The 26,277-nt window shown below is 35.0% G+C and overlaps 1 protein-coding gene and 1 pseudogene across 1 annotated transcript; both read left to right on the top strand.

Moving 5' to 3' along the window:
• The first annotated feature begins 97 nt into the window (after positions 1-97).
• On the top strand, positions 98-24,335 carry PPP1R2 (protein phosphatase 1 regulatory inhibitor subunit 2). The gene is made up of 6 exons (XM_036875202.2): positions 98-524; positions 10,669-10,776; positions 13,059-13,136; positions 13,806-13,900; positions 19,345-19,515; positions 23,154-24,335. The coding sequence occupies exons 1-6, from the start codon at positions 403-405 to the stop codon at positions 23,195-23,197; spliced, it is 618 nt and encodes a 205-aa protein (XP_036731097.2). The 5' UTR covers positions 98-402; the 3' UTR covers positions 23,198-24,335.
• On the top strand, positions 14,334-14,450 carry LOC118907124 (U6atac minor spliceosomal RNA; annotated as a pseudogene).
• Positions 24,336-26,277: the final 1,942 nt, after the last annotated feature.

Below are 26,277 nucleotides of genomic sequence, written 5' to 3'. Positions count from 1 at the left end.
ACCATAGAGGCGGGAGGGGGCGGGGCGAGGAGGTTGGCTTTGTTCTCGCCCCGCCCCGCCCCTCCCTAGATATCGCGAGAGGGCGGGTCCACTTGGCTTCAGCTGCGGCGTCGCTCGCGCGCCGGTGTGTTAGGCCGGCTTCTTTCCCTACGGGTCGTGGTTAAAGTGCTGGTGGCAAAGGGCACGTGAAGGGCCGCCTCCCGCGCGGCGTCAGCTCAGGCGTCGGTGTCGTTGTGTCGTTGACAGCGACGCCTGTAGCCGTTTCTGAGACATCAGGTGCGGCCGCCTTAGCCCCAAGCGGGCTCTGCGGCTGCCTGGCGAGTCTCTGCTCGCGCTCAGTCTTTTCCTTCCTGGACCCCGCACCAAGCAGCAACGCTGAGCCGACCGCCGGAGCGGCGGGCAATGGCGGCCTCGACGGCCTCGCACCGGCCCATCAAGGGGATCCTGAAGAACAAGAGCTCTAAGACTTCCTCTGTGGTGGCCTCGGCCGAGCAGCCCGGCAGGAGTGTCGACGAAGAGCTGAGGTGAGAGCCGGGAGGGACGGTCGCTGGTCTCCCGCGTCGGCCTCGGAAGCTCCTCTTGCCGGCCGGCCGCCCCAGCGGCCTCGCCCTCTCCCCTCCGCCGTTACCCACCCGGACCCCGACCCCGAGCCCTGGCCGGCGATGTGGATTCGGCTCCCGAGCAGTTCAGGTCTCCCTCCTCCGGCCAGGCTGCGGGGTGGAGGGATTTTAAACAGAGCAGGAGCTATGACGTTTATCGTTTAAAAAAATGTTTTTAAGTCTGTACATGTATATAATAGTTTTAAAACAGACATCGTGGGATTTGAATTTTCGGAAATAGGAAACATTAAAGATTTAAATTGAAGTTTCGAAGCTTCACCTGTTAAGCTTTTATTTCTTCGTATCGGAGGTACCAAAAATTCTTCAATAATTAGTGTTCCTTGTTGGCTTGGGAACCGTTTAAGATCTAGTCTCAAGCTCTTAAGAGACCCTCCAAAAAAGAGACCATTTCCCCGTTTTTCTAATTGATTTTCCCCAAGTTACTCCCTTTCGCCTAACATGAGCAAAAGCATCATGCTACACTCCCCCTCTTAGGCCCTGGTTTGTCGTCGTCTCTACACTAAAACCAGAATTTTACGAGTCCTTGATCTATATATTTAAAAGAAAGCTACTTCTAATTATTTTTCTATCTGCAGAGTTTGGAGTGCTTTCTAGTCTTTGTTCCTCTTGAAAGACAACTAAGCTCAGACAAGTTCAGAGAATAGCAACTTAAAATGATCGAGTGATGTTTTAGTTGGTCTTGCACACTCACAGATACACATGTAAAAAAAAGATAATCACCAGTAGCATTGTGTGTAATGAAAAAGAAGTTTCAGTACAGTATAGATAGTGAAAAATACACCACTGTATTAGAAGTGTTAGGGTGCTTGGGTGTTGTATTAAAAATATGAAGACTGCTTTCTGGAAATAAGGCTTAAGAAAAGTTATAATTGAAATCTTTAAAGTCATAAAGCTAAAATGAGGATGTTCATGAAAACTTAGAATATTGGAACAAGGCACACCTGTTTAAAGGACCAACTTAGAACTATACAAGGAACTACTAGTTGGTGGTGGTAAATTTATGGGGATTTGTGTTACCTTAAAGAAAACATTAAGTAGGATCACAGCTTAAAATTATGCTCTTTGGAGTTGGAGAGGGCCTTAGATTGTCTAACAACTCCCCCACTCCTATTCTCTTTGGATGCTTGACTCAAATTTTCCAACCTCTGGGGTAAGATGATTCAAATGGGAATTGGTGGGGGATTATGGTTGTAGGTCATGGGGTTAAGAAAACAGAATCTCACCAGAACACAGCTATAGCAGGAAGACCAAGATATTTTAAAAAACAAACTGTAGAAGGTTCCTATGCAGCTTCAGAGTATTCAACGGCAGGTGTATGGTTCTTTTATGTTTCTTTTCTCCAGTGTGAGCTTCTTTTTGCTCTGCTACCAGGTGGATTATTATTTTCATCTTTCTCTGCTTCCCTAACTTCCTGTTGATCTGCCATAATTTCCTGTGGCCCCACTTTGTGGGTTGGCCTCTCTCTGCATTTGGCTGGGGTTTACATACAGGTCTTTCTACTTTGAAAGCCACTGTACTAGACTGATTCATTTACATAGGGCTGCTCCTTCTGTAGATGCTGCTAGCAGGACAGATTGACTGAAAAGATGCCTTTTGCAAGGTGGATGACTTTGACCTACTTGTCTTTGACTAACTTGTCTAGTTAAGAGGGTTATAGTCATGTCTTCAAAGGTGCTACCAAACCCTAATTCATTGATGTTTGCTTCAAGTAATAAAATGGGATGGGCTTTTTCATGATCAGTGTTATATGACTATTAAGCAAAGAAACGAATTCTGTTGTTAATACAATATACATTTTTATGTCACAACTTACACAAACAGCATTAGCAACTTTATGAAATCCTCTTTTAATAGAAACAAGAAAAGTATAGTTGAACACATTGTAATGTGTAATTCTAATGTAATCACAACCAATATTCCCCCTTTTCAGTAAAGAGGACTAAAATAATCTTGCTCTTTCAATTACAGTGCACTTAAAATTCAGAATTGAGTTAAGTGTAGTGTAATGGTCTAACTTTAAATGTTGGAACAGAGTATAAGGCAAAAGAATCTTATTATTATGAAAATGACCAGAGATCTAATATATATTGTTGATTTATTAACATCGAACATATGGTCAACAGCACTATAATTCATGCCTGAATGAAGCTTACCTTACATCTATTTTCTCCATAAGGTACACCACAGCCTTCTTATGCTTAGCAACACTAGACAGCACTTCAGCACTATACTTGGGGACCATTTTAACCAGAGGAATCACCTACAAAAAAAGCAAAAACTGGTGCTGAGTAGACTGCAAAAAAAGACAATTCTGTAGTGTGAGAGCTGAAACAAGAAGGTAAAGCATTGCCTTGTTTAACCTCAGCTAGGAATTTGTGCTTTGGGCAATTAGTTTTTCCCTGCTCTGCACATGTCTGTGAGAGACCAAGAAAAGCACCTCGAGTACTGATTTTGGAGTTAAAATTTTAGCAAGTAGGTGAATTTGCAAATACAGAATCTGCAAATAGCTGTACTTTTTATTGGCCTTTTATCAAATGAAGTGCACTGGTAGTTTACTTTTTTTGCCCATACCTCTTCCCCTGCACCCCATTGACTGTGAGAGGATGTTTTTTAACGTAACATTTTAACATAAAAAGATGTTACCAAGGGATTTTTTAGGACCAGAAGTTGTTATATTCCAGTAGTGTCTTAAGCTTTTTTTTTGGTTCCACTGGTCTCTAAGCATTTTTTTAATTACTTTTTTATTTTTTTGGTATCAATCTACAATTACATGAGGAGCATTATGTTTACAAGGCTCCCCCCTTCACCAAGTCCCCCCCATAAATCCCATTACAATCACTATCTAAGCTTTTTTTTTGATTGTGCATTTTCTTACTAGGAAAAAAATTCAAATACACCTCAAATATGCTTGCTTATGATTTATATACATATACTATCATTAGATATTTCAAGGCTCAATATACACAAGTGAGGTTCATACAGTGTCATGTTTTTTCAGTCTTGGAATTTTTTTTTACAGTTCTTGTCAAGCCTTTTTTTTTTGATGTCTCAGTGCTGTTATTTTCTTACTCTTACCTTTATGCTTTGCATTCATACTGTTACTTCAGTGAATGGTTTCTTCAGACACCATTTGTCAGGTACCTTTTTTTGAGGTTTAGTTCAAATACAACTGAATAGAATTTAAATCCACATAATTAGGCATAGATAAATCTCAGTACATTGTGACACACTGTTCAGATAATTAGGACATCACTCATCTGCTATGATTGTATAATTTCCATCATTTTGGGATACCTTGAATATAGTGCACAACTTGTGAAGGTCTAACATAACAGAACTGATGAGTAGGTAGGTGCATTCATCAAAAATAAGACCCCATTGATTCTTAAGATGTACCATGATGTATGTACCACCAAGAAAGAAAAAAATACTGCCAGTTATAAGTTCTCATACATTTTAAGATATATTCTGTTTTCAGAGATATTAAAATGAGAAAAATATGCAGTTGGAGTTGTTGAAAATATGATGCTAAATGTTTCTAAAGCCTATCTTAAGAGAAGTTTTATAGTTAGTGCTTTGTATGAGGCCAGATTGCCTGGGTTCAGATCCTGTCTGCTACTTTAAAGCTCTGTGACTTCCAGTGAGTTATATCCATGCCTAGTTCACTCTCAACTTTTAATCTTATTCTAGTGGAAATAAATAGAGGAATCTATTTTTTCCCACATTCAGTGGGTTATTTTACATAATGTTTTAGATAATATAATTGTTCAATTCAAATTCTGTATTATCAGGTAATGTAGGCAAATTCTGCTTTAAAAATTGTTCTTGAATTACTTTCCTTTAATATAATTTTCTATAAGCATTCTTTAACTTTGCCTTTTTCTGCATATAAAGGGATATGGAAGGTAGTCAAAGGCTCACTAAATTTTCCAAAGTCACTTTTTTATTACTAATTGCTTCTATTATTAAGTCTTACTTTAATTGTTCTATAATGGTGTCAAGCTTGAAAGTCTTCTTGTCAGCCTACGTAAGTTGAATCTCCATTTAAAGAAAGAACCATTTCTCAAAATGTGCAATTGAAGTTTAGCACCTTGAAGCAAACTCCTGCTTTCCACTCCAAGTGCAGCTAAAACTATCAAATGATCAAGTCACAAGCAACAAGAAATAAGAGTAGGTCTTTGAGATGGCATCATATGAGCTGTCAAAGTGAAAGTGAGAAGTAGTGACTTTTTCTGGACCAGACTTAGGCTGCAGGAAAAGCAGTCTTCCCAGAGAGAATAGGGAGAGGGGAGACTGAAACCAGCAGGTGCTTTCACCCTCCCAGCATATCTTCGATATAAGTTGCCCATATTTTTTAATAAGTGTAGATAATGACCCAGAGGAGGTCACACAAACAGTTCATGATAATGTTGAGACTAAATTACTCCTTGGGTTTTGCTACTCCACAATGTTAATTCTACCAAAACTTTAGAAATGCTAATTTCCATATCCAGTGTCCTCTGCTGACATTCTCTTCTACTCCTCTATTTTCCATCTAAGAATTCTTAGCATTGTTTGCAGCCTGTTGTTTCATGCCCTTACTTAAATTCATGTTTTGGAAGCTATTGTTAATGTTCTTTGGATCCGAATAATTATAAAGATTTCTTTTTTCTCTTAGTATTGTGTTGAGGAAGTAAAGCTTTGAATTTATAGAACTTTAGTTCTGTTTATAGTAGAAAGTAAACTAAATGGCAAACAAGGAAAAATATGTTATATATAATTTGTGGTTATATATATGGGGTCTATGCCATATATACACACACGCACAACTTTGGGTTATAATACGTAATATAGTTTAAATCTCTTATAAAGGTTTCTAGTAGGCAAAGAATGAAAACATTCTTCAAAGGAAAATAAGCATTTTTTCATATTTGTTAAGTAATGAGCAAAACAAACAAAGCAACTTTTTAATACTGATTTATACCTGCTCAGGTAGTGAAAACACACACACACAAATACCCAATCCTGGCCAAGTTTTGACATTTATTGGGAACTTTACATATAGTCCTCTTTTAAAAAAGCTGTATGACAACATGGAGTGAAAGGTCTTGATAAATTTTAACCCATATATGCCTGTCCCAGCAAATTATCCTGAAAACATTGAATAGAATATGCACAAATATGTTCTTTTCTGCTTTATTTTAAATATGAACATTGTGAGTTCAATCTAAATACTTAATGGGTGAATTATTTATTGTTGAATTATGCAGCTATTATAATTTAATAATTATGCAATTATTAAAAAGGTAAAGACTAGAAAATACAAGTGGCTTATTATGATAGCTTTCATATCAGTATGTATTTTTATACATACTATATATACTGTTATATATATGTGTATATACAACATATGTATTTTTATAATACTGATAGCTTATATATTTTTCATATATATTATACAGAGTAGAAAGAATATGCAGAAATCAAAATTGTTAATATGTTAGGGTGCTGGGATTGTGATTATTAAAGCATAATTTTTGCTTGTGTCCTATGTTGTCATTATCTCACAAAACAGATATATGTGGTGTTCTGATTCCTCACCATTAGAAATCTTTTAAATTCCAGAAGTCTATCTACATTCTTCTATCCTAGGCAACGATGATGATAAATTGTCATTTTTAATTCAATATTGTTATCATCATTTAGAAAATACTTCAAAATTAGGAAGCACCCAACAAAGCAATTAGTATGTGCCTATTTTTAAATATTATAATACACATATAGAAAAATGTATTACATGTAATTTTAAAGCTTTAATAAATTATTATAGGTACAACTGCTGTGGAAAGCAGTGTGGAGGTTCCTCAAAAAACTAAAAATAGAAATACCATTTGACCCAATTATTCCACTCCTAGGAATTTGCCCAAAGAAAACAAAGTCCCTGATTTGAAAAGATATGTGTACCCCTATGTTTATCACTGCACTGTTTGCAATAGCCAAGAAATGGAAGCAATCTGAGTGTCCATCAGTAGATGAATGGAATAAAAAGAAATCCCGCCATTTGCAATAACATGGATGGATCTAGAGGGTATTATGCTCTGTGAAATAAGCCAGGTGGACAAAGACAAATATCAGATGAATTCACTTATTTGTGGAATATAAAAGCAAGGTAAAATGGAAGGAACAAAACAGCATTAGACTCATAGACACTGAGAAGTGACTAATGGTTACCAAGGGGGAGGGGAGTGGGTGGGGGGAAAGGGAGGATAAAAGGGCACAATAATTCATAATCACAATGTAAGTTGATCACGGGGACTGTTGAACCACTGTGATGTACATTTGAAACCAATATAAGATTGTATATTAACAATACTTTAATTAAAAATAAAAAATAAGTTAAAAAATTAATTTAAAAATTATCAAGAACAGATCTTGGCTATTCAAAAAATAAATAAATTGTTATAAAGCAGACACCCCTGTAACCATCATCCTGGTCAAGAAAAAGAATGTTTTCCAAAGCAAAAGAGAAGGAACAAAATAGCAGTAGATTCATAGACACTGAGAAGGGACTAATGGTTACTAAGGGGAAGGGGTTGGGGCACTTGGGGGAGGGTGAAGGGGATAAAGGGGCACAATAATTTGTGATCACAATATAAGTTGGTCACGGGGATGGTAGTACAGCATGGAGAATATAGTCAATGATTCTGTAACATCTTACTACATTGATAGTAATAACCACACTAGAAGATATGAGGATTTAATAATACGGGTAACTGTTGAACCACTGTGTTGTACATTTGAAACCAACATAAAATCGTATATCAACGATATTTAATTTTAAAAAAAAGAATATTTTCATCACCTCAAAATGTCCACTGCCCTTTCCAATCAGTCTCTTCCTCCCCTCTAACATAACCACTATCCTGATTTTATGGTAGTCACTTAAGTATACATACCTGCATCCTTTAGTTTTGCCTGCTTTGAACTTTATATAAATATAGATGTGCGAGTTTCCTTTCAGTATTTTAAATAAGAAATCTGAATAGGACTGTCTATTAATACAGGTTTCATGAAACATACCTGTGCTTTCCTATTTCTGACTTGGACTTAACTCTGGCTGTAATTTCAGAGGCATCATCTCAGGAGGGAACATTTTTTAATGGTATCACGGGTCTCCCTTTGTTTATGAATTTAATTACTTTTTCCACAAAATTAATCTACTTAAAGCTTATATACATTTCTTCCATTATCCTGAGAGGCATCTTGATCATTTCTGCTATCTAAAATCTTCAGTTTATCTCTTTTCACTGTGAGTTTCCTTATGTAGAATACGACCATGAGCAAACCTAAGCTTTCTAAATGTACTTTTGTACATTTATAGATAATAGAACTATTTAGCAAAATATCTGAAACTAGATACAGAAAACTGATTACTTTTTACAAAACTCATTCTGTGGCATATCTTAAATATTTCAAAATTAAAATGTTGAGTCTTACAGAGGAAAGGTAGAAGGCATTTAGTACAAAAGCATTTCAACTTCCTCTTAGAATTCCTTTTCTCAATCCTTTCTCTACAGTGTTAAATGAGCTCTGATTTCAAGATTTTTAAGCCAAACTTTAAATACTAAAATCATAAAAACTCCTTAATATTTGTATGGTGCTTTTATAATTTGGTTTCACAGACATTATTTCAGTTGATTCTCTCAACCCTGCATGATAACTCAAAATTGTACTTTCCATGCAGAGTGAATAGAGCAGATGTTTGTTGGATTTGTCTGGAGCCACAGGACTAATGAGGGGTAACTAGAACTTTAACCTTAACAATGTTTTTGCCACAGCCAAAAACTGAGCACCTAAAGAAATCAGTATTGTCTTAATTTTTAGCTTCTTATATAAGCTTTTAAGATTTTGATTGTTTCATGCTGAGGAGACATTAGGCAACTTCTAATTGTTTGGTGGGGGGAAGTGGGATTTGTAGTCTCAGTCACCTGTGGACTATGTCTGGACCAACCTTCACCTCTTGGTAAAACTTCAAGTAGGCTTGAAGTTGTAGTCAAAAGTACTTAGTCTGCAGTGGAATACTGTTGAGCTTTAAAAAGGAAATTTTGACACATGTCTTGAAGACATGAAGTAAAATAAGCACTAACCTTCAAGGTTCACTAAATAAGCACTAAGCACTTCTTTCTTTTTCATACTTTATTGTGGTAAAATATACATAAAATATGCTATTTTGAACCTTGAAGACATGAAGTGAAATAAGCCAGTCAGGGAAGAACAAATACTGTATCAGTCCATTTATATGAGATACCTAGAGTAGTCAAGTTCATAGAGAGAGAAAATGGAATGGTGATAGCCAGGGACTGGGGGAGGGGAGAATGGGGAATTAGTGTTCAGTGGGTATAGAATTTCACTTGAGGACGATGAAAAAGTTCTGGAGATGGTTGGAAGTAATGACTGCACAACAGTGTGAATGTACTTAATGCCACAGAACTACAGGAGTCCCTCCTTACTCTTGGGTTTGCTTTCCGTTGCTTCAGTTGCCCATGGTCAACCTCAGTCTGGAAGCAGGTGATCTTCCTCCTGTTGTCAGGAAGTCAGTAGTAGCGTAATGCTACATCACAGTGCCTGTGTCATTTACCTCACTTCATCTCATGTAGGCATTTTACCATTCACATCACAAGAATGGCGAGTACAGTAAAATATTTTGAGAGACCATATTCACATCACTTTTATTACAGTATATTAGAATTATTTTGTTAGTTTCTTATTATGCCTTATTTATAAATTAAACTTTATCATAGGTATGTATACGTAGGAAAAAACATAATATATATAGGGTTTGGTACTAGCCATGGTTTTAGGCATCTACTACAGGTCTTGGAATATATCCCCCATGGATAAGGGGGAACTATTTATATACTTAAAGATGGTTAAAATGGCAAATTTTATATTTTGAGACAGTAAAATATGAAGAAGAAAATGTTTAGTCTGAAATGGAGACACTAGTTTTCCTTTAGGGTAAAAAGCAAGAAAACAAAAATTCAGACTCACCTGCCATAAGTGGGCACATGTAAATTTTAAGGTGACTCAGCATGAAGAAAGGAATATAAAATTTAGTTACATCCTTCTTCAAGAGTATTTCCACATGTGTATTGGAAGATTTAGAAAATTTGAAAATAGACCAATGAATTGAAAATAAAACCTCACAGATGTGGGCCAAATGCAGAAAGGATAATTTGTATCTGTAAAATCTACATTGATTTGTTTTTAAAGTAGTTTTATTTTCAAGTCTATAACCACGTCTCAAATTATATGTGTAACAAAATATAGTTGACTAGCAAACAAGTCATTGATGTCTTTTGTAACTCATTAGAGTAGGTAAGAAGAATTTGTAATTAAGACATTTAATTATTGGGCACCTTAGCAGTTGTGCAAATATTTTAAGTGGATATTAATGGATGTTCATAACGCACTTATAAAACATTTCTATTTCTCTTAAGTAGATCTATCCAGGTGCTCCTGAATACACCATTTCTTAGCAAACCCTTTTCTAATTTTATTTGGAACCTAAATCTTTATTAAGTGGTATCTGAATTTAATGAGGTTTTCCCTGTGGTTGTTATGGTCTGATTCTTTTGATTGTTTTGGATATCTCTGAAAAAATTAGGCTAAGGAAATATTCCTGCTACTTTTTTTTATGAAACTGTTACTAACACAGATTAGATAAAAAATCCTCAACTATTGAGATCCGGCAATGTATAAATGTCCATTTTTGCTGTTACTTTATAGGCCAGATGAAGTGTAATGTAATAGTGTTTTGAATGCCTAGTGAAGATTCTGAATAATGTGTTTTCAGTATGTGAACACTTAAGTATTCTACAGAACATTTACTGACATTTTATTGTAATTACTTGTATTATACTATCAGTTTCTGTTGCAAGAAAGTATATGTAAAAATGGAATTCAACAGTCAAATAGAATGTGAAATGTGGGATTTGGGTGATTGTGAATTTTAGATGTCTATGCTTTTCTCTTCACTGAGGAAATTTTTTTTTCTTTTCAATTTTAGTAAAAAATCCCAGAAGTGGGATGAAATGAACATCCTGGCAACATATCATCCAGCAGACAAAGACTATGGTTTAATGAAAATAGATGAACCTAGCACTCCTTACCATAGGTAATGTTTTGTAGACATCATTCCATTTTTTACTTGTTTCTGTTTTGGATTTGACATGAGTTTCTGGATAACAACCAACTTGAATTTATGTTTTGATTTTATATTAATTACTGGAACACTAATTAATAACCCAATTGCATATTTTCGTGTAATAGTATAAGGAATATATAACTTTATGGAATCCATTTTGTACATTATAATTGTAGTAGTAACATGTTTATTTGTTGCACCTCATTGGTCCTTAGCTGCTAATGAGGCACACAGATTAGTCACATCTCTCTTCCTTAAATTAATTTGTAAAAGGAAAGATGACGGTTGGGCATGTTTGCTTCCCAAGTAGAAGTCAGAGACTTCCTCAGTCTCTCTGCAGAAAAAGATAACTTCACAGATCGTGACACTCTTTTGACACTTTTTTAACCCATTCAAAGACAAGTGGTCATTACCACTGTTTCATGTCTTTTTTTATTAAAGTATAGTTTATACACAATATTATATTGGTTTCATGTATACAACATAGTGATTTGACAGTTACACACATTATGAAATGCTCAAGCTAAGTGTAGTTACCATCTGTTACCATACAAAGTTATTACAATATTTTTTACTGTATTCCATGTCCTTATTTTTGAATTTACATTATTATAGTTCAGATAATTGCATTGTGATTGTTGATAGTTTGAGTCTTCCGGGGTTTTTAAAAATTAATTATAAAATGATAGTAGTGTGTGGCAGTAGTTAGCATGAAGACAAAAGTAAGCATTATCAGAAAATTGAGATTCTAAATAAGTAGAAATACCTACATCAGATCATGCCTTAACTTGAAGAGGAAAGACTTTGAGGACTGAAATACTGTCTTTGAAGTGAGACAACATAAATCCATATATTGTTAAAATATAGTGTTAAGAAATTCCATATTTTAAATCAGTGGATGAACTTTGGAAAGTAAGTTGAGATAACCAGAAGCCAAAGTCAGGGCTTTCTTCCATTTCAGTAGAGGTAGTAGACATTCCTTATTTACCTTGTTGGTTGGAGGCAGCTACCCTCAAAGAATTAAAATCAAATGATTCAAAGAACAACTGTAGTCATTATTCTTAGACTGTTTATATTTAAAATATAATAAATCTGAATGGTATATATTTGATACTGCATTTTTTTCCTCTTTACCTTACCCATATCCTTCCTGTGAGAGTCGCCAGTTATTTAGTGCCTAAGTAATTGAGGCTCCATGTATGTACTGATAGATGTGCTGAGCTTTAATCAATTTAGTGCTTAGTTTTACCAATTCCTTTCTTGTGCCTTTTTTTTAAGAGTTACATTTATCAACTATATACTTCAATTTAAAAAGGTTATATTTAACAGAGGATGTTTCTTACAGAAAGATCATGTTAGACTACCCAAGAATCTCAGTTAGCATACAAAAAATTACTGCTTTTATATATATCTTTTATATTTATGTGTGTGTGCATGTATTTATATACACATATACAAACAGTATAATTCATCTGTAAATATTATAACATAATTTTTATAGAACAGTTCTAAATTCAAATTAAGTTTATTTTACCCATCTCTGCTTATTTATATCTAGTAATATAAGTGAGTTTATTTCAACTTCCTTGGAAAAAAGAACATCATCTAAATTATAGCACTTACTTAATTCGACTCCTTAACTAACCAGGAAAGGTAAAAACCAGCAATGTTTTTTATATGGCTCAGTTCTGTTTTATATGCCTTTCAGTGGCTTGGGAGTTAAAGATACCCATTTTCGCATTTAATCGAGGAGAAAATTTTTCATTAGAAGATGAACTGAAAGCTAAATAGCTTTTAAATACTCTGAATTAGCTCTTTAGGGTCTAATTTTGTGGTTTCACCTAACTTTGTGTCTACACAGATCATGTGTCTCTTACTTCAGGTTAATGTACAAATATGTATTCTAAAACCAGACTGGATTTTTTTACATTACTTGTTCCCTCCCACTGGATGGAATAATTGAAGTATTTTTATTATTTTCAGATAATTCAGGTGTTCAAAATTTATTTTTATGGCTGCAGTAGTGGTTTTTATTTTATTTTTATGATTTGGAGCCTTTTCGTGATTGGTGCTATACTTTTAAACATTTGCATCAGAAACTGTTTAAAATTATTAAATTTCAAGGATGACAACAGAACTATAACTACATTGATCTTTTTTAACTAAGTTGATAGAATTATGTTTTTCTACTTTGTTTTTCTGTTTGAAAAAGTATAGTTCAGGTATTAATTATAATGTGTTTGTTGTCGTAGTATGTTAGGTGATGATGATGATGCATTAAGTGATTCAGAAACCACTGAAGCCCTGGCCCCAGATATCTTAGCCAAGAAGTAAGTATTGGTGACTATATAAAGCATTTTCACTTATGCTGTTTTTAATTGTGCAGACTTAAAGACATTTTACTTTACTTGTTCAAGTGTAAATAAAAAGCATATGCTAAGTTTATCTGGATTTTTCATAGCATACTTTATAGTCTTGTTTCTAGATTAATAAAATCAAGATATGCAAGTAGCAGAAAGATTGGACTATGAGCGTGGTACACAGGTTCCCTGTGGGTTTTTTTTTTTTAATTTCCTGCCACGTTTTTTTTTTTCTTGTATCATTAATCTACAATTACATGAAGGAACATTATGTTTACTCCTGCCACATTTTAAAGGTGGATTTTAAAGGTAGAAGTGCAAAAGGCAAAAAACAGTGGATTCATAAACAAAAATTCTCCTCCTTTGCTGTTCATTGATTTTTCTGTCATTCTACACTCTTCTTGTTGCTTATTGGTTTCTACATCTATTCCCACTCTTGCATTTTATTTTCCTCATCAGATTATAGCTAGCAATTTAATGATTTTTAGATGTTTTTATGAGACTCGAGAGTTGAATAAGACACTGAACTTGTCTTTGAAAAGAAATATAATAATATTTGTTATAAACATTATTATAAAAATAAATGAAGATAACAAAAGAATATCAGTGTTGATTTCTTTGTAAATGATTGTTGTATAGATTAGCTGCTGCAGAAGGCTTGGAGCCAAAGTATCGTATCCATGAACAAGAAAGCAGTGGAGATGAGGATAGTGACCTCTCACCTGAAGAAAAAGGTAGTTTATTTTCTTTACTGTTTTCAGCAGTATGCCAATAACTTTTGCTAAAATAAATCCATTATTTAGAAGATAAATAGTTGTCCTTTTTGGGAAGCAACGGTGGATGATTAGGGAGGAACATTTTTTATAATTCAGTTTCTAACTTATATGGGTTTACTGTATAACAGCTTTTTCCCCTTGATTTCAAGAATTTGGGAAAATATTACCATGCTTAAAGCAATTGTGTCTCTTTCCATACTTTTTTAGAACGTGCCTGGTATATAGTAGATGCTCAGTAAGTATTTATTAATGCTTTTAGAATCATTGAGTATTTGGATGATTTTATAGTACTTTTTCTCTTAAAACAGTGGTGAAACTTAACAAATGAACCAAGGTGGTCATAGGTGGAGTGAAGGTCTTTATTAGGTACCACTGAACAAAAAGAACAGTAGTGTCATAGGCAAGAAGACAAGGATAGCCCTCTCAGCAGGGAAGGAAGAGGCTCTTGTAACCCATACGGCACATGCACAGTTAAGGCATTGCTACTTGCTTGTGGCTTCTGTTTTTACAAGTAAGACTCATCATTTATGTAGGTAAGTAGGGAAGGAAGATACTTGTGTTGCTTTTTATTTTTGAACTATGTGAATGTGTAAACTCAAGAATTAAAAGTTGTTTATATCGTGTGTTTTCAACTATTTCTAAAAAGAAAAGTCAAGCCTGTATATAGGAAAAAAGATGCAAGAAGTACACACACAAACACCCACAAAAAAAGGAAAGATTAGATCATGTACTTGAAGCCTTGAAATGTGGGGATTGCATAATCTGTGCTGTAAAGAAAGTCAGAAACTTTAAAACTAAGATTCTGAATATTTGCTAGTTAACCGTCAGGATCTTTGTCATGTATAGCTGCTGAGGTATAGTTTGCTATTCCTTCCTGTCATCTTCAGGATATAGCTTATTGAACAAAACTATGATGGTCTGAGCCTAAATAGTTTCACAAAAAAGGGATTTTACATATAGCATAATCTCAAACTGGATTCTGTCTCTTCTACTCTCAGTGACTTCCTGACTTATTTTCTAAAAATATACCCCGAAAGGCTCCTGAAAAGGGTTTCAAATAGAAGCTGCTTATAGGGCTTGTTTTCATTATTCTTAAAAAACATGAACTATTGAGAACAAGGAATTTATTAACTTACATTGTCTGTTTTCATTAAATTTTCCCTTAAATTGTAATTCCATGAATTAGCCAGCAGGGGGAACCATTTGACTAGTTAGAATTTCAAAAGCTCGTTTCCGTTAGTCACTGACTCAGGTGTTTATTGCTTCTAAACAAATTACATATCCGAAAATCCTTGTTTATTGACAAAAAACTTAGAAAAAGAATAACAATTAAGATATTAACTATGGAGTCATATCTAAGTTTGTACTCCAGTTAGCTAACTTGTCTAATTTGTTAATTTCTCTTAGTCTCAGTTTCTTCATTTCTAAATCAGGAGGTTTAAAAATATTTAGTCATTGGTGAGTATTAAATAAGATAAAAAATTTAAAGCACTTAGCACTGATTCTGGCATATTTTAAGTACTCAATAAATATTAACTTTTTATAACTTAAAATAATTGATCTAAGTAACTCCGGAGGGAAAATGTATTATTATTGCTTAGAAAAAATCGTCTACTCTCATTCGCTTATGTCTCTCCCCATCCTGGCTGGGAAGAAACAAAAATACCTCTCGGGTCCAGGTACCCACTAGCTCTCCACACACACACCTTGTAATCACCTATTGATATGGAGATGTACTAAGGCCAGCCTAGAGATTATGGAAGTACTGCAATTTTACCCATAGTATAATCTCCATTATTATTTTGTAAAATAGTAAAAGTATGTAAAAAGGGTAATTCATTTGTCAAGTTCACATGGATAGTTGATTTTTTATTACAGTTGGGCCTAAAACCTGAATGTCCTTGTATTTGCATTATGTTGCTTTGCCACCAAGGGTTTTAAGTAAAATGAATATAAATATTCAAAGAAGACTGAGACCACTTTTGCGACATAATAAACCATAAGAAATACATATTTGGTCATATGACCAAATATGTATTTTCCTGGTATATTTGGTCTTCATACAGTTTCTAAACACTGCAGTCTGAAAGGTGAAATGGGTGTTGGGTGTTTTGTCATGTTAATGAGACCTGGCCGTTGAATCAGTCAATGGCCAGTAATTTAGTCAATCATGACTAAGCCAAAAGCCCTCACAAAAACCCTTAAGAAGAGTTTATTGTTCTCTGCTCTCTGGGATCGTCTGCTCTATTGGAGAGAGCTTCCCTCCATGCTTGGGGAACCAGAACGCCTCCACGTGCCACCATGCCAGGCCTCAAGCTCCAGGAGGATAGAAGCTCCTTTATTTGGGACCTGCCTCTGTTCGGCTGTTAACTTGTATCCTTTATGGTACCTTTTATTAAACTGGTAAACCAAGTGTCCTGAGTTCTGTAAGCTGCTCTAGCAGGTTAATCAAACCTAAGGGGGAGGTCGTGGGAACTTCCAGTCTGTAGTCAGTAGGTCAGAAGCACAGGTAAAACTGCCTGGGGATTGCGACCAGCATCTGGACTGAGGGGTGGAGAGCAGTCTTGGAGGATGGAGCCCTTAAACCTGGGGAATATGGTGCTGTCTCTGGGCAGATAGCATCAGAATTGAGTTGTCTGACATCCTCCTGGTGTTTGAGAATTGCTTGGTGGTGTGTGTGTGTGGAAAGAACCCCTGAGTCCTCCCCACACACACACTGGAATTGGGCCTAGGAACCTGAAAGGAGTTAAGCACATCATTGCAACTTGTATTAGCAACTTTCTATGAAATGAATACATTGCATGTTTTTAAATTTTGTTAAAAATTTTTGAGTATGAATTTATCCATAATAAGCAAAAACAAGTTCAGCATCTCTTAGAATTGTAAAGAAATAATATTCTTAGATCATAAATATAGTTCACAAGAGAGAAATTCTGTAATAACTCCTAGGAATAAGAAACTACAAATTACAACAGTATCGCAGTACTTCTCTTTTCAGATTGATGAAGATTAAAAAGACAATTTTTCTTTTGGTGCGAATGTGAAGAAGTAGGTTACTCATATATTATTGGTGGGCATGAAAAATGGTTTGTCTTTTCTGGAGAGCAATATATGAGCCAAAAGCTTTAAATGAAAATGACACCCTTTGATCTGGCAATTCAGTTTCCCAGCGTTTATTCCAATGTTCTCAAACATTTTTGACCAAGTCCCATACTCTGTATAAATAAAATTTTTAAAAATTAAAATTTCTCAAAACAGTGCTCATCTTTATTATATATAATATGTTCCAGTTTATTTTATTTCAAAATTTTTAAAAGCCGGTTGTATTTCACTTAAAGAGTCATGGTGCACAGTTTGGAAAAAAACACTAGTTTATATTAAAATAATAGAGCAACAAATACACAAAAATGTTTTTATATTATACTATAAAAACATTGAAAATACAAAGGGGGATTAAATTGTAACTCAATACTTTGTAACCATTTAAAAATTAAATAAATCTGCCCACCAATAATATATGAGTAACCTATTTCTTCACATTCGCACAAGAGAAATTGTCTTTTTAATCTTCATCAATCTGAAAAGAGAAGTACTGTAATACTGTTGTAATTTGTAGTTTCTTATTCCTAGGAGTTATTACAGAATTTCTCTCTTGTGAACTATATTTATGATCTAAGAATATTATTTCTTTACAATTCTAATAATACAATAATTTAAAAATTAAATAAAGTATCTTCATATACTTTGTCTAAACTGGATCATTTCAAAAGTCACTATTATTCCACCAGACAATCAGCATGCCCAGAGACTTCCCTAGGCAAACTAGGATGTATGATCATCCTAATTATATATAAGTGAAAAAATAGCATATACAACCATACATAATTCAGTTTTAGAAAAAAGCCTAGAGTCATGAAGTGTTGATGGTAATTTCTGAGTGAGGAAATTAAGAGTGACTAAGTTTCTACCATGAATGTGTGTTACTTTGTAATGAGAAAAAATGTTACCTTAATTTTAGTTAATTTATCTGATATTGGAAGCAGTTAGAACCATTTTTATTGTTCCTTTTAATATTGGCTTTCACATCATCTGAATACTTGAAAAGAATGACAAAAATTTAGTTATAAAGGTTTGGTCTTTTTATTGGTCTCTTCTTAAATTTTTATTTCCCTCTAAACGTGGTACTCTCTAAAATAAATCACAAAGTAATTTATAAGTAGAGAGAAGAAAGGTACCTGGCAAGATCTTGGTAGTTTGAAACAAATGTTTATGGGATAATGATAATGGATGTTAGTCTTAGAACTTTCCTTCTCCCAACCCAGAGTCTGAAAAGTGATCAGTAGTGATGTGAACATGAATGCCTGTTTTTAAAACATAAACAAGTATGAAATATCTAACAGATGTTAATATAAACATTGAGGGAGCTAGAAGACCTTGAGAAAGTTCTTTGAATAGCCTTATTCTGAGAGATTTCTCTATGCCTTTTTGGCATTAAAATACTTTTATGACTACTGTAACAAAACTATGGTGAATGAGTTTTTAGTGCTTTTGTTTGACAAAAACAGTTGGTAATTTTATGTCACCTGCTTTTTTGTTAATTTATTGGTCTAAGAAATTTTTAAATCTTAGATAATTCTTCATGAACAGTTGATCTTTAAGTGCTGTTAGTGAAATGTGATCAGGTGTGTTGATTTGCTGCTACCTTTCTGTTTCTTTGGCAAAGACCATAAATGAAAGGATGGTGTAGAATCACTCCACTATCCCTGTAAGAGATTTTGCTTAAAATTTATTCTGGGAATGAGGTTGTATTTAGCTAGCAATGTTTTAAATCATGGCAGTTTCTTAATGGATAATAAAAAAATTTTTAAGGAATTTTTTCTTAATTATAAAAATAGAAAGCTTGAAAATATTACAATTGCCCCACTGCTCCTTGAATTAACCACTGTTAATTGTTGTTTTATTTCCTGTCTGTGTGTAGGCACATATCCATGCAGGCTTTATACATTATATATACATATACATACATATGTATACAGTATTATGGCTTGCTTTGTTTCCCATTCACTCTCTGGAGAATTCTCCTGTATCTTTAAATTTTCTTCACAGATTTAATTACTAATAGCTCTTACTCCTATTCTCCCATTAAGATGTACTTGAACCCCATCTAAAGAGGTTTGCAAACTTCTTCTGTGAAGGGCCAGATAATAAGTATTTAGGTTTTATAGGCCACATGGTCTCTATTGCAACTATTCAGCTCTGCCATTGAGCACAAAAACAGTCTTAGGCATTATAAAAATATATGTGCATGATTTGTTTTAATACTTTACTTACCAATCAGACATAGGCTGTAGTTTGCCTGTCTGAGCTAAAGACTTGCTAAGCCTAATTCTTATATCTTGCAGAAAAAAAACGACAGTTTGAAATGAAAAGGAAACTTCACTACAATGAAGGACTGAATATTAAACTAGCTAGGCAGTTAATTTCAAAAGACCTACACGATGATGATGATGAAGATGAAGAAATGTCAGAGACTGCAGCTGAAGAAAGCATGAAAATGGAAGAATCAAGTCAAGGTTAGATGTTTCTAAAATACCACTGAGACTTCTGTGATCCTTTGTGCCTAAATAATACTTCACTTTAAACTTTTGAAAATTTTGCTGAGATTCATTCATTATGCCAAAAGTTTCTAAAATTTCAACCCTTGTGACTTGTTTCAAAATAAAGTTTTTATGCCCAGAGTTGCTTTGGTTTAAGACCGTGTTATATTATACGGTTAGATTTTGTTGATTACTTGGTGTAAGTCCTGGGGAAGGAAATCCCAGGGCAAAATACCTCTAAAAACCAAAACCAGTCCAAGGGAGAAATAAAGTTTAAAACCTGTTTATTGTTCACAAACTGCAGTCCCAGGCCGTCTTTCTTCTCTGCTCAAGCAGCCACAACACCAGCCCTCCCCCTCACCTCTCAGGTACAGATAAGCCCTCTGTTGCCCAGGTAATCATCCATTGATATGGAGATGACTTCTCCGCCCCTGAGGAAAGATGCAAATGCATTAAAGCCATACTTCTTTCCACCTCTTAACGCCTACTGATATGCAGATATACTAAAGCCAGGCAAGATATTCTGGAAATGCTACAATTTTACCCACAATCCACCCTTCCAGAAATCTCGCCTTACAATTTACTCAATCCCCCTCTTCCGACCAATCTAGTAACATGCAATAGCAACAGCAATAAAATCTTGATAATCCTCAAGCCAGAGGATTCAGCCTATGCAGATTAAGCAAATGTACTTTACAGCACAATCTCTCACTAAGCACAAAATACGTTTCTACACTTGTTTACTCATTCCTAACAGTCATGCTAGATTGCTCACAAAACTTGTACCAAACATTAGAACAAACTCAAGCCTCTCTTTAAACATTATTTTCTTGACAACAGCAACACAATCATAATTCTCAAGCCAGAGGATTCAGCTAGGTTCAAAGTCCCATGCAGATTAAGTCCAAAGCTCATCCATTCTAGCCATCATGTGGCAGCTGCAGCCAGGGGGCGCATCCAGGACATAAAGACCAAGGAAGCAAATAACTGATTGTCGGAGGGCCAATTTGCTGTAATTACAGGAATACACAGAAGGCCAGCTTCCAGGCCTTTTCCCCAAGGTGCCAGAAGAGCCAGCCATCGCCGATCCAGCTGTTGAAATGTCCAGGGCCACATCCATTTCACTCCTAATTGCTGCACCCATCCTTGCAACACATGTTCAATAAACTGGGTGGTCCAGTCTCGCCCCCACCCCGCGATGGGATAGGTGGTTATTACCTTGGTTGGAGCTCTTCCAGCGATGGGCTCTGTAGCCAGCAAGGGGTGGTACACAGCAGCCAGTTGCTTCAAGGTGACCCGGACCTCTGCTCCCTTCCATGGTTGTGGCCAGGCTCCGGCCGGCAGCAAGAGCAGCAGCAGTGGCAGAAGCAGTAGCCTTAGGCTCGGGCCACGGGCCGGGGTCGGTGTGGCCAGCAGCGGTGGTGGAGCCTCCACAACCACATGAGTGTAGACACATGTCCCTCGGCACGAGTGCCACTTCTCCCAATCATTTCTAGGGGCGGCCCTCCCAAAGGTCGCACCCATTATAATAAATTTCGGGTTCAGAGGAATCCCGCTGACTACGCCAATTGTAAGACCGGGGAAAGGAAATCCCGGGGCAAAATACCTCTAAAAACCAAAATCAGTCCAAGGGAGAAATAAAGTTTAAAACCCATTTATTGCTCACAAACTGCAGTCCCAGGCCGTCTTCTCTGCTCAAGCAGCCACAACACCGGCCCTCCCCCTCACCTCTCAGGTACAGATTGCCCTCTGTTGCCCAGGTAATCACCCATTGATATGGAGATGAACTCCACCCCTGAGGAAAGATGCAAATGCACTAAAACCATACTTCTTTCCACCTCTTAACGCCTATTGATACGCAGCAGATATACTAAAGCCAGGCAAGATATTCTGGAAATACTACAATTTTACCCACACTTGGCTTTAAGCAGTGATGTTTGTCTTCATATTGTTATATTTTATTTTCAGATCATATTTTGTCATGACAGTTTAAGATTTGAACTTTTATAAAGAAACGTTTTTAATGTGGAAGATTTGTTTTAACCTCTGTTCAGATAAAAAGTATGTCATATCTTTCCAATGTTGATTCTTTTGACTATTGGATTGACAAGTTATTTGGCAGACTTTTGTTTGTTTTTAAATCTTGGACAACCAGCCCCTGCAGCCTACCAACCCTTGATCAGCCATAGGAAATAGATTTTATGTATTTATTTTTAATAAACTACTACTCTGGAATCAAATGAAGGTAGATCTTCAGCACCACTAATGTGGATAGTGTGCCCACCCACCTGCTCTCTGTACTTGCAAACTGATGCTTGTTAGTGGATATATGTAGTTATTTGTAGTCACTTGAATGGGTAAGTCTTAGGAAAGTAAATAATGATATTATTATTATTTTGGTGAGCATATATGATATATGAGTGATTCTATGATACAACCAGATGGTTCTGTCTCATTCTGATGTCAGGATTATAATATTTTTTGTTATCCCACTTTTAGCCTTTCCATTTGTTTCATACAGCATTTCATTTCCACTTTATAAACCAGTCTTTTCAGTTTATATTTAACTTGAATAAACTTCATTTCATATTATGTGTCTCTCTGTTCCTCTTTTTAAATGTATCCATTTTTAGGTGACCTATCTCCTAATTGGTCTTTTTTCCCCATTTACTTATAATTTGGTGATTTCTTTTTAGGTTTCAAAGTGAGTGTTTCTTTGGTTATAACTTTTCATCAATTTCTACTCAGACGTTCAATAGCAATACTTAGTGACTCTGGCAAAGCACCAGAAGTACCCCTCATTTGCCACTGGAAGTGTGCACCAGCACCACTGTGCCAAAGAGTAAAGGGATTTCTTTTTTAAGCCATGACTTTTGAAAAATAACTCTGGCCTTTTGTTTGTCTCTGTAAGACATTAGATTTCATGCATTTAGTACACAAATACATTTTTTAAGTTTAATGATTAAAATTTGTGTTAGCTCAGTGGCTGATTTTTCTTCAGTGGAGATGAAATACTCCTTACATAGGAGTATATCCTACTTAGCCTTAGGAGTAAAGCCCACAGAATAGAAAAAAAGTATACAGTAAGGCATAGGGAAGTGAGCTCTTTATTAATCCTCTACTCTTTTCGGGCCCTTAAAAAAAATCCTACCAGCCTTTAAAATCTCTAGGTTCTATGTAACCCATTACTTACTGAACATTGTCATTTACCTTCCTCACCCCATCTATCCTAACCTCTTTTAGTACTGAGCACGTTTAGACTCCGAGGAAATATTTTGTCATTTTGAGATTATAAAAGTAAATGTTGTTATAACTTTGGATATTTGAGTTGTCATGAACTCTTAACTATCCACTTTGTGATTTATTCACATAAATATTCAATCTGAAACCTATTTATCTGATTGTCAAGTAGATACTCCTCTTTATAATGTTTAGGGGTATACTGATTCTTTCATATCAGAGTAATTAGCCTACATGAAATATACCTTACTTGTTTTTTAGATCTTAACATTTGTTTATCATCTATGGCAGTGGAATGGAACGTTAGCTCAGGTAGTTCCAAGGTTGGCAGTACACAACAAATTATGTTGACCTTTTTTCTTTTACCTTTGTAGGATCTACCAGTGACCAACTGCAAAACAAATCACAGACTTCATAGAGGAGATTTGTTCAACACTTATAACTGTCAGATGCAAACCCTGTTACTGTAATACACTGCTTGTTGTTCTACAGTTCATGACTTGAGTACCAAAATGTATACCAGTTATTATATATTGCCAAGAACTAACTTTAGAGACTAATTAGACTCAGAATGCCTAATTGATACGTATATTCTTGTGCCTAGTACTTCACCACAAATACAGCATATCACCAATCCAAAACTACATTACTTTTATAAGAACACTGGTTCATCTGTATAAGGTATTATATAGCTTTTTATGCTTTAGAGTTTAAATAATACCTTTTGGGGGGGATGATCTAATTTATTTTCTTCACTTCTAGATGTGATAGTTCTTATAAATTTTTTTTTAATCAAAATCCAGGCTGATAAATATTCAGTCCAAAAGTATTTTATCTGTGTCTTCAACTTGGCTTATCTAACTGAAAGGATTATAAGATTTAACTGTTGCATTTTCTGGTCTATTACCTTTAAAATTCCTCTTGAGCTTCTTTATGTTTACAAGGAAAGGATTGAACATTTTTTCATCAAAACTAGCTTTTTTCACAAATAAATTATCTAGTTAAACTTGCATTAACATCTGCTTTTTATTGTATACTCGATGGGCAGGCTTAAGATCAGTTTTTAAAATACAACTGTATACAGTCTCAGCATCCCTTTCCTGTACCTATCTTAACCTCCTGCCTTTGTTTCTGTAACTCCTTTCCACACATACACATACATACCTTTACCTTTATAAAGATTGTCATGACAACATTAGGAACTCTTCCTTCTCTCACATATCCTATCATTTGCTGCAACAATGAAATTCTTATTTTGACTATCAATGCCTATTAGTTCTTCTAATACATAGAGGAAATAAATTGAATAGCAGCATTACTATAGGCAGGAAATACAATTCAGCTGCAGAATTTCTACATCTGATTTACAGTTTGCTAATTAATTATTATTCATTTATTATTTGACTTAGACCCTAGAAAACAACCAACCAAGGTGGGTTTTTTTGTGTGATGAGAGAATTGTGTGTAAACAGTGATATGATTGATAGTACCTGCATGTACAGACTGAAAGTGTGATTCTGAACACTTTTTAATTTAAAAACTTTTAATATCCCCTGCTTTAAGGGCATATGATAATGTATACTATGACAAATGTACTTTATTATTTTAACACAGTAACATTTGGATTTTTTTCCTGAAATGAAGTTCATTTCCTGTGTATCTTGATTTAGTGATGGTTTCATTTCTAGTCAATTATTTGTATCTTACTTTTTTGTTAGTATTCCAAGAATCTATTATACGAACAGGCTTTTTAAATAATTTCTGTATATTGTATATATGAAATGGCTTTTATTGAATGGAGTATCTTCCACTTGCAAGTTTATGAAAATAACGGTATGTCAGAATAAGTAAGTGGGAGCATTCTTTGTTAGAAGAATGTGCTTGTTATCTTGAATGTCTTTTTTTTTAAACAGGATCCAATCAAAGTACTTCTGAACTGCTCTATCTAAATCATATTGCCTAGTAATACAATAGCACTGATTTATAAACAGTGTTTATCTCTGCTCTCTGAATTTAGAATGTTGAGGTATTCTTACCTGTTGAAACCCATTTTGGGGGATTTAAGCTTGTGTATTTATGTGCACATATGTTCACGCAGGCATACCTCTGTTTTTGGTGTTCTCATTTTGAGTTCTTACAAAGTATCCACATACGCTACTTGCGGAAATAGCTGCTGTACAGTGAAGAAAAGGTAAGACCTTTAACACAGTCTTTTGGTGTTTCTACTATTTCTTCAAACTTATGTCACCAGCAAACTGATTTCAGGAAGTAGTTATCTCAGAGGAGTAAGATATGGCAAATAGGATTTTAGGTAGTAACTAAGTAAAACTGTTTTCATCAAGTCATGAGTTCCTAATTGACACAGTACTGGACTAAAAAAAATGAACCTTTATGATTCAAGTTAGATTTTCATTTGGAGCAGGTTATCTCTCAATGTTCACTTCTAGCTAAGGTAGATTTTACTTTCAACTTTTTAATCAGTTTCACTTCTACTTAACTCTTCTGGTGTCATCTTTTCTGTTTATTCATTTTTCAGTCTGAAATTCAGCAGTGATGTTCTTTTTAAAGCTGAGACATATAATGATATAAATGGATTGTTAAAATAATAACTAAATTGAAGGTTAAAGCAAAGGGCCGTTTTTCCCTAGACTTCCCTTTTGTTTACATTTTTCCCCTTTTAGTACAATGAACATTGTAATAAAGCATAGTAATATGACAGTTGGCTGTGTGTGGATTTTATTTCTTTTGCTACTCAGCTATCTCAGGACCACATTCCGTTGGTCAGGTTTTCAGATACAAGGGGAGGATCTTGGACTACTACACTGTGGCAGAGTAATTTCTTTAGTTGTGATAGAAATGATAAGAGTTACCTATTATTTGCCCTTGCCAAACATTGTGCTAGGTTTCTAGTATCCTCAAAAGAGCCACAACAAAGCAGGTATTCTTATCAATGCTTTCATGTGAGGAAAATGCTCTTGGCCAAGTTACTTATTCTCAGTGTCTCATATGTACTAAATGACCAGATCTAACAAATTTCATGCTCTTTGTCCATGGTTTTAGATATAGAAAATTTTCTCATTTTAGAAGTACACACATATGCTTTAGAAGTAACATTCGTCAAGTGTTTAGTTTGAGATTTTCTTCAGTCTGAAAAATTGGAAGTATATTTTGTTTGAGACGTAAATGCCATTTAGGAAAAATCTCAAAAGCACAAATAATCAGTGGCTGGAGGTGTCTAAATGCATATGATTTGGCTGTTGTACAAGTTTGCTGTTGTAGGATGTTTCAAACTCAGAACCTAATTTTTCCATAGAATTAGTATTAAAAAGAAGTACAAAGCTAGCCAATAAAAACAATGTACCAAACCAGCATTTCCTAGTGTGTTACATGAAACCTTCATCCTATAAGATGTTCCATGAAAAAAGATTACATGAGCAATAAGCTTTGCACATGCCATATACTTTATTCCTCTACCCCACTGGAGACTTACAATGCACA

The sequence above is a fragment of the Manis pentadactyla genome, chromosome 1 (assembly GCF_030020395.1).
Source record: "Manis pentadactyla isolate mManPen7 chromosome 1, mManPen7.hap1, whole genome shotgun sequence".
In the NCBI taxonomy this organism is placed as follows: domain Eukaryota; kingdom Metazoa; phylum Chordata; class Mammalia; order Pholidota; family Manidae; genus Manis; species Manis pentadactyla.
This window is presented reverse-complemented; position numbering and strand designations above follow the sequence as displayed.

Bases quoted from the DNA above. Each gene is read 5' to 3' on its own strand.
- PPP1R2 (XM_036875202.2), top strand. From the start codon at position 403: ATGGCGGCCTCGACGGCCTCGCACCGGCCCATCAAGGGGATCCTGAAG. The intron at 10,777-13,058 runs GTAATGTTTTGT...TTGTTGTCGTAG, and splicing joins CCTAGCACTCCTTACCATAG to TATGTTAGGTGATGATGATG. The intron at 13,137-13,805 runs GTAAGTATTGGT...ATTGTTGTATAG, and splicing joins CCAGATATCTTAGCCAAGAA to ATTAGCTGCTGCAGAAGGCT.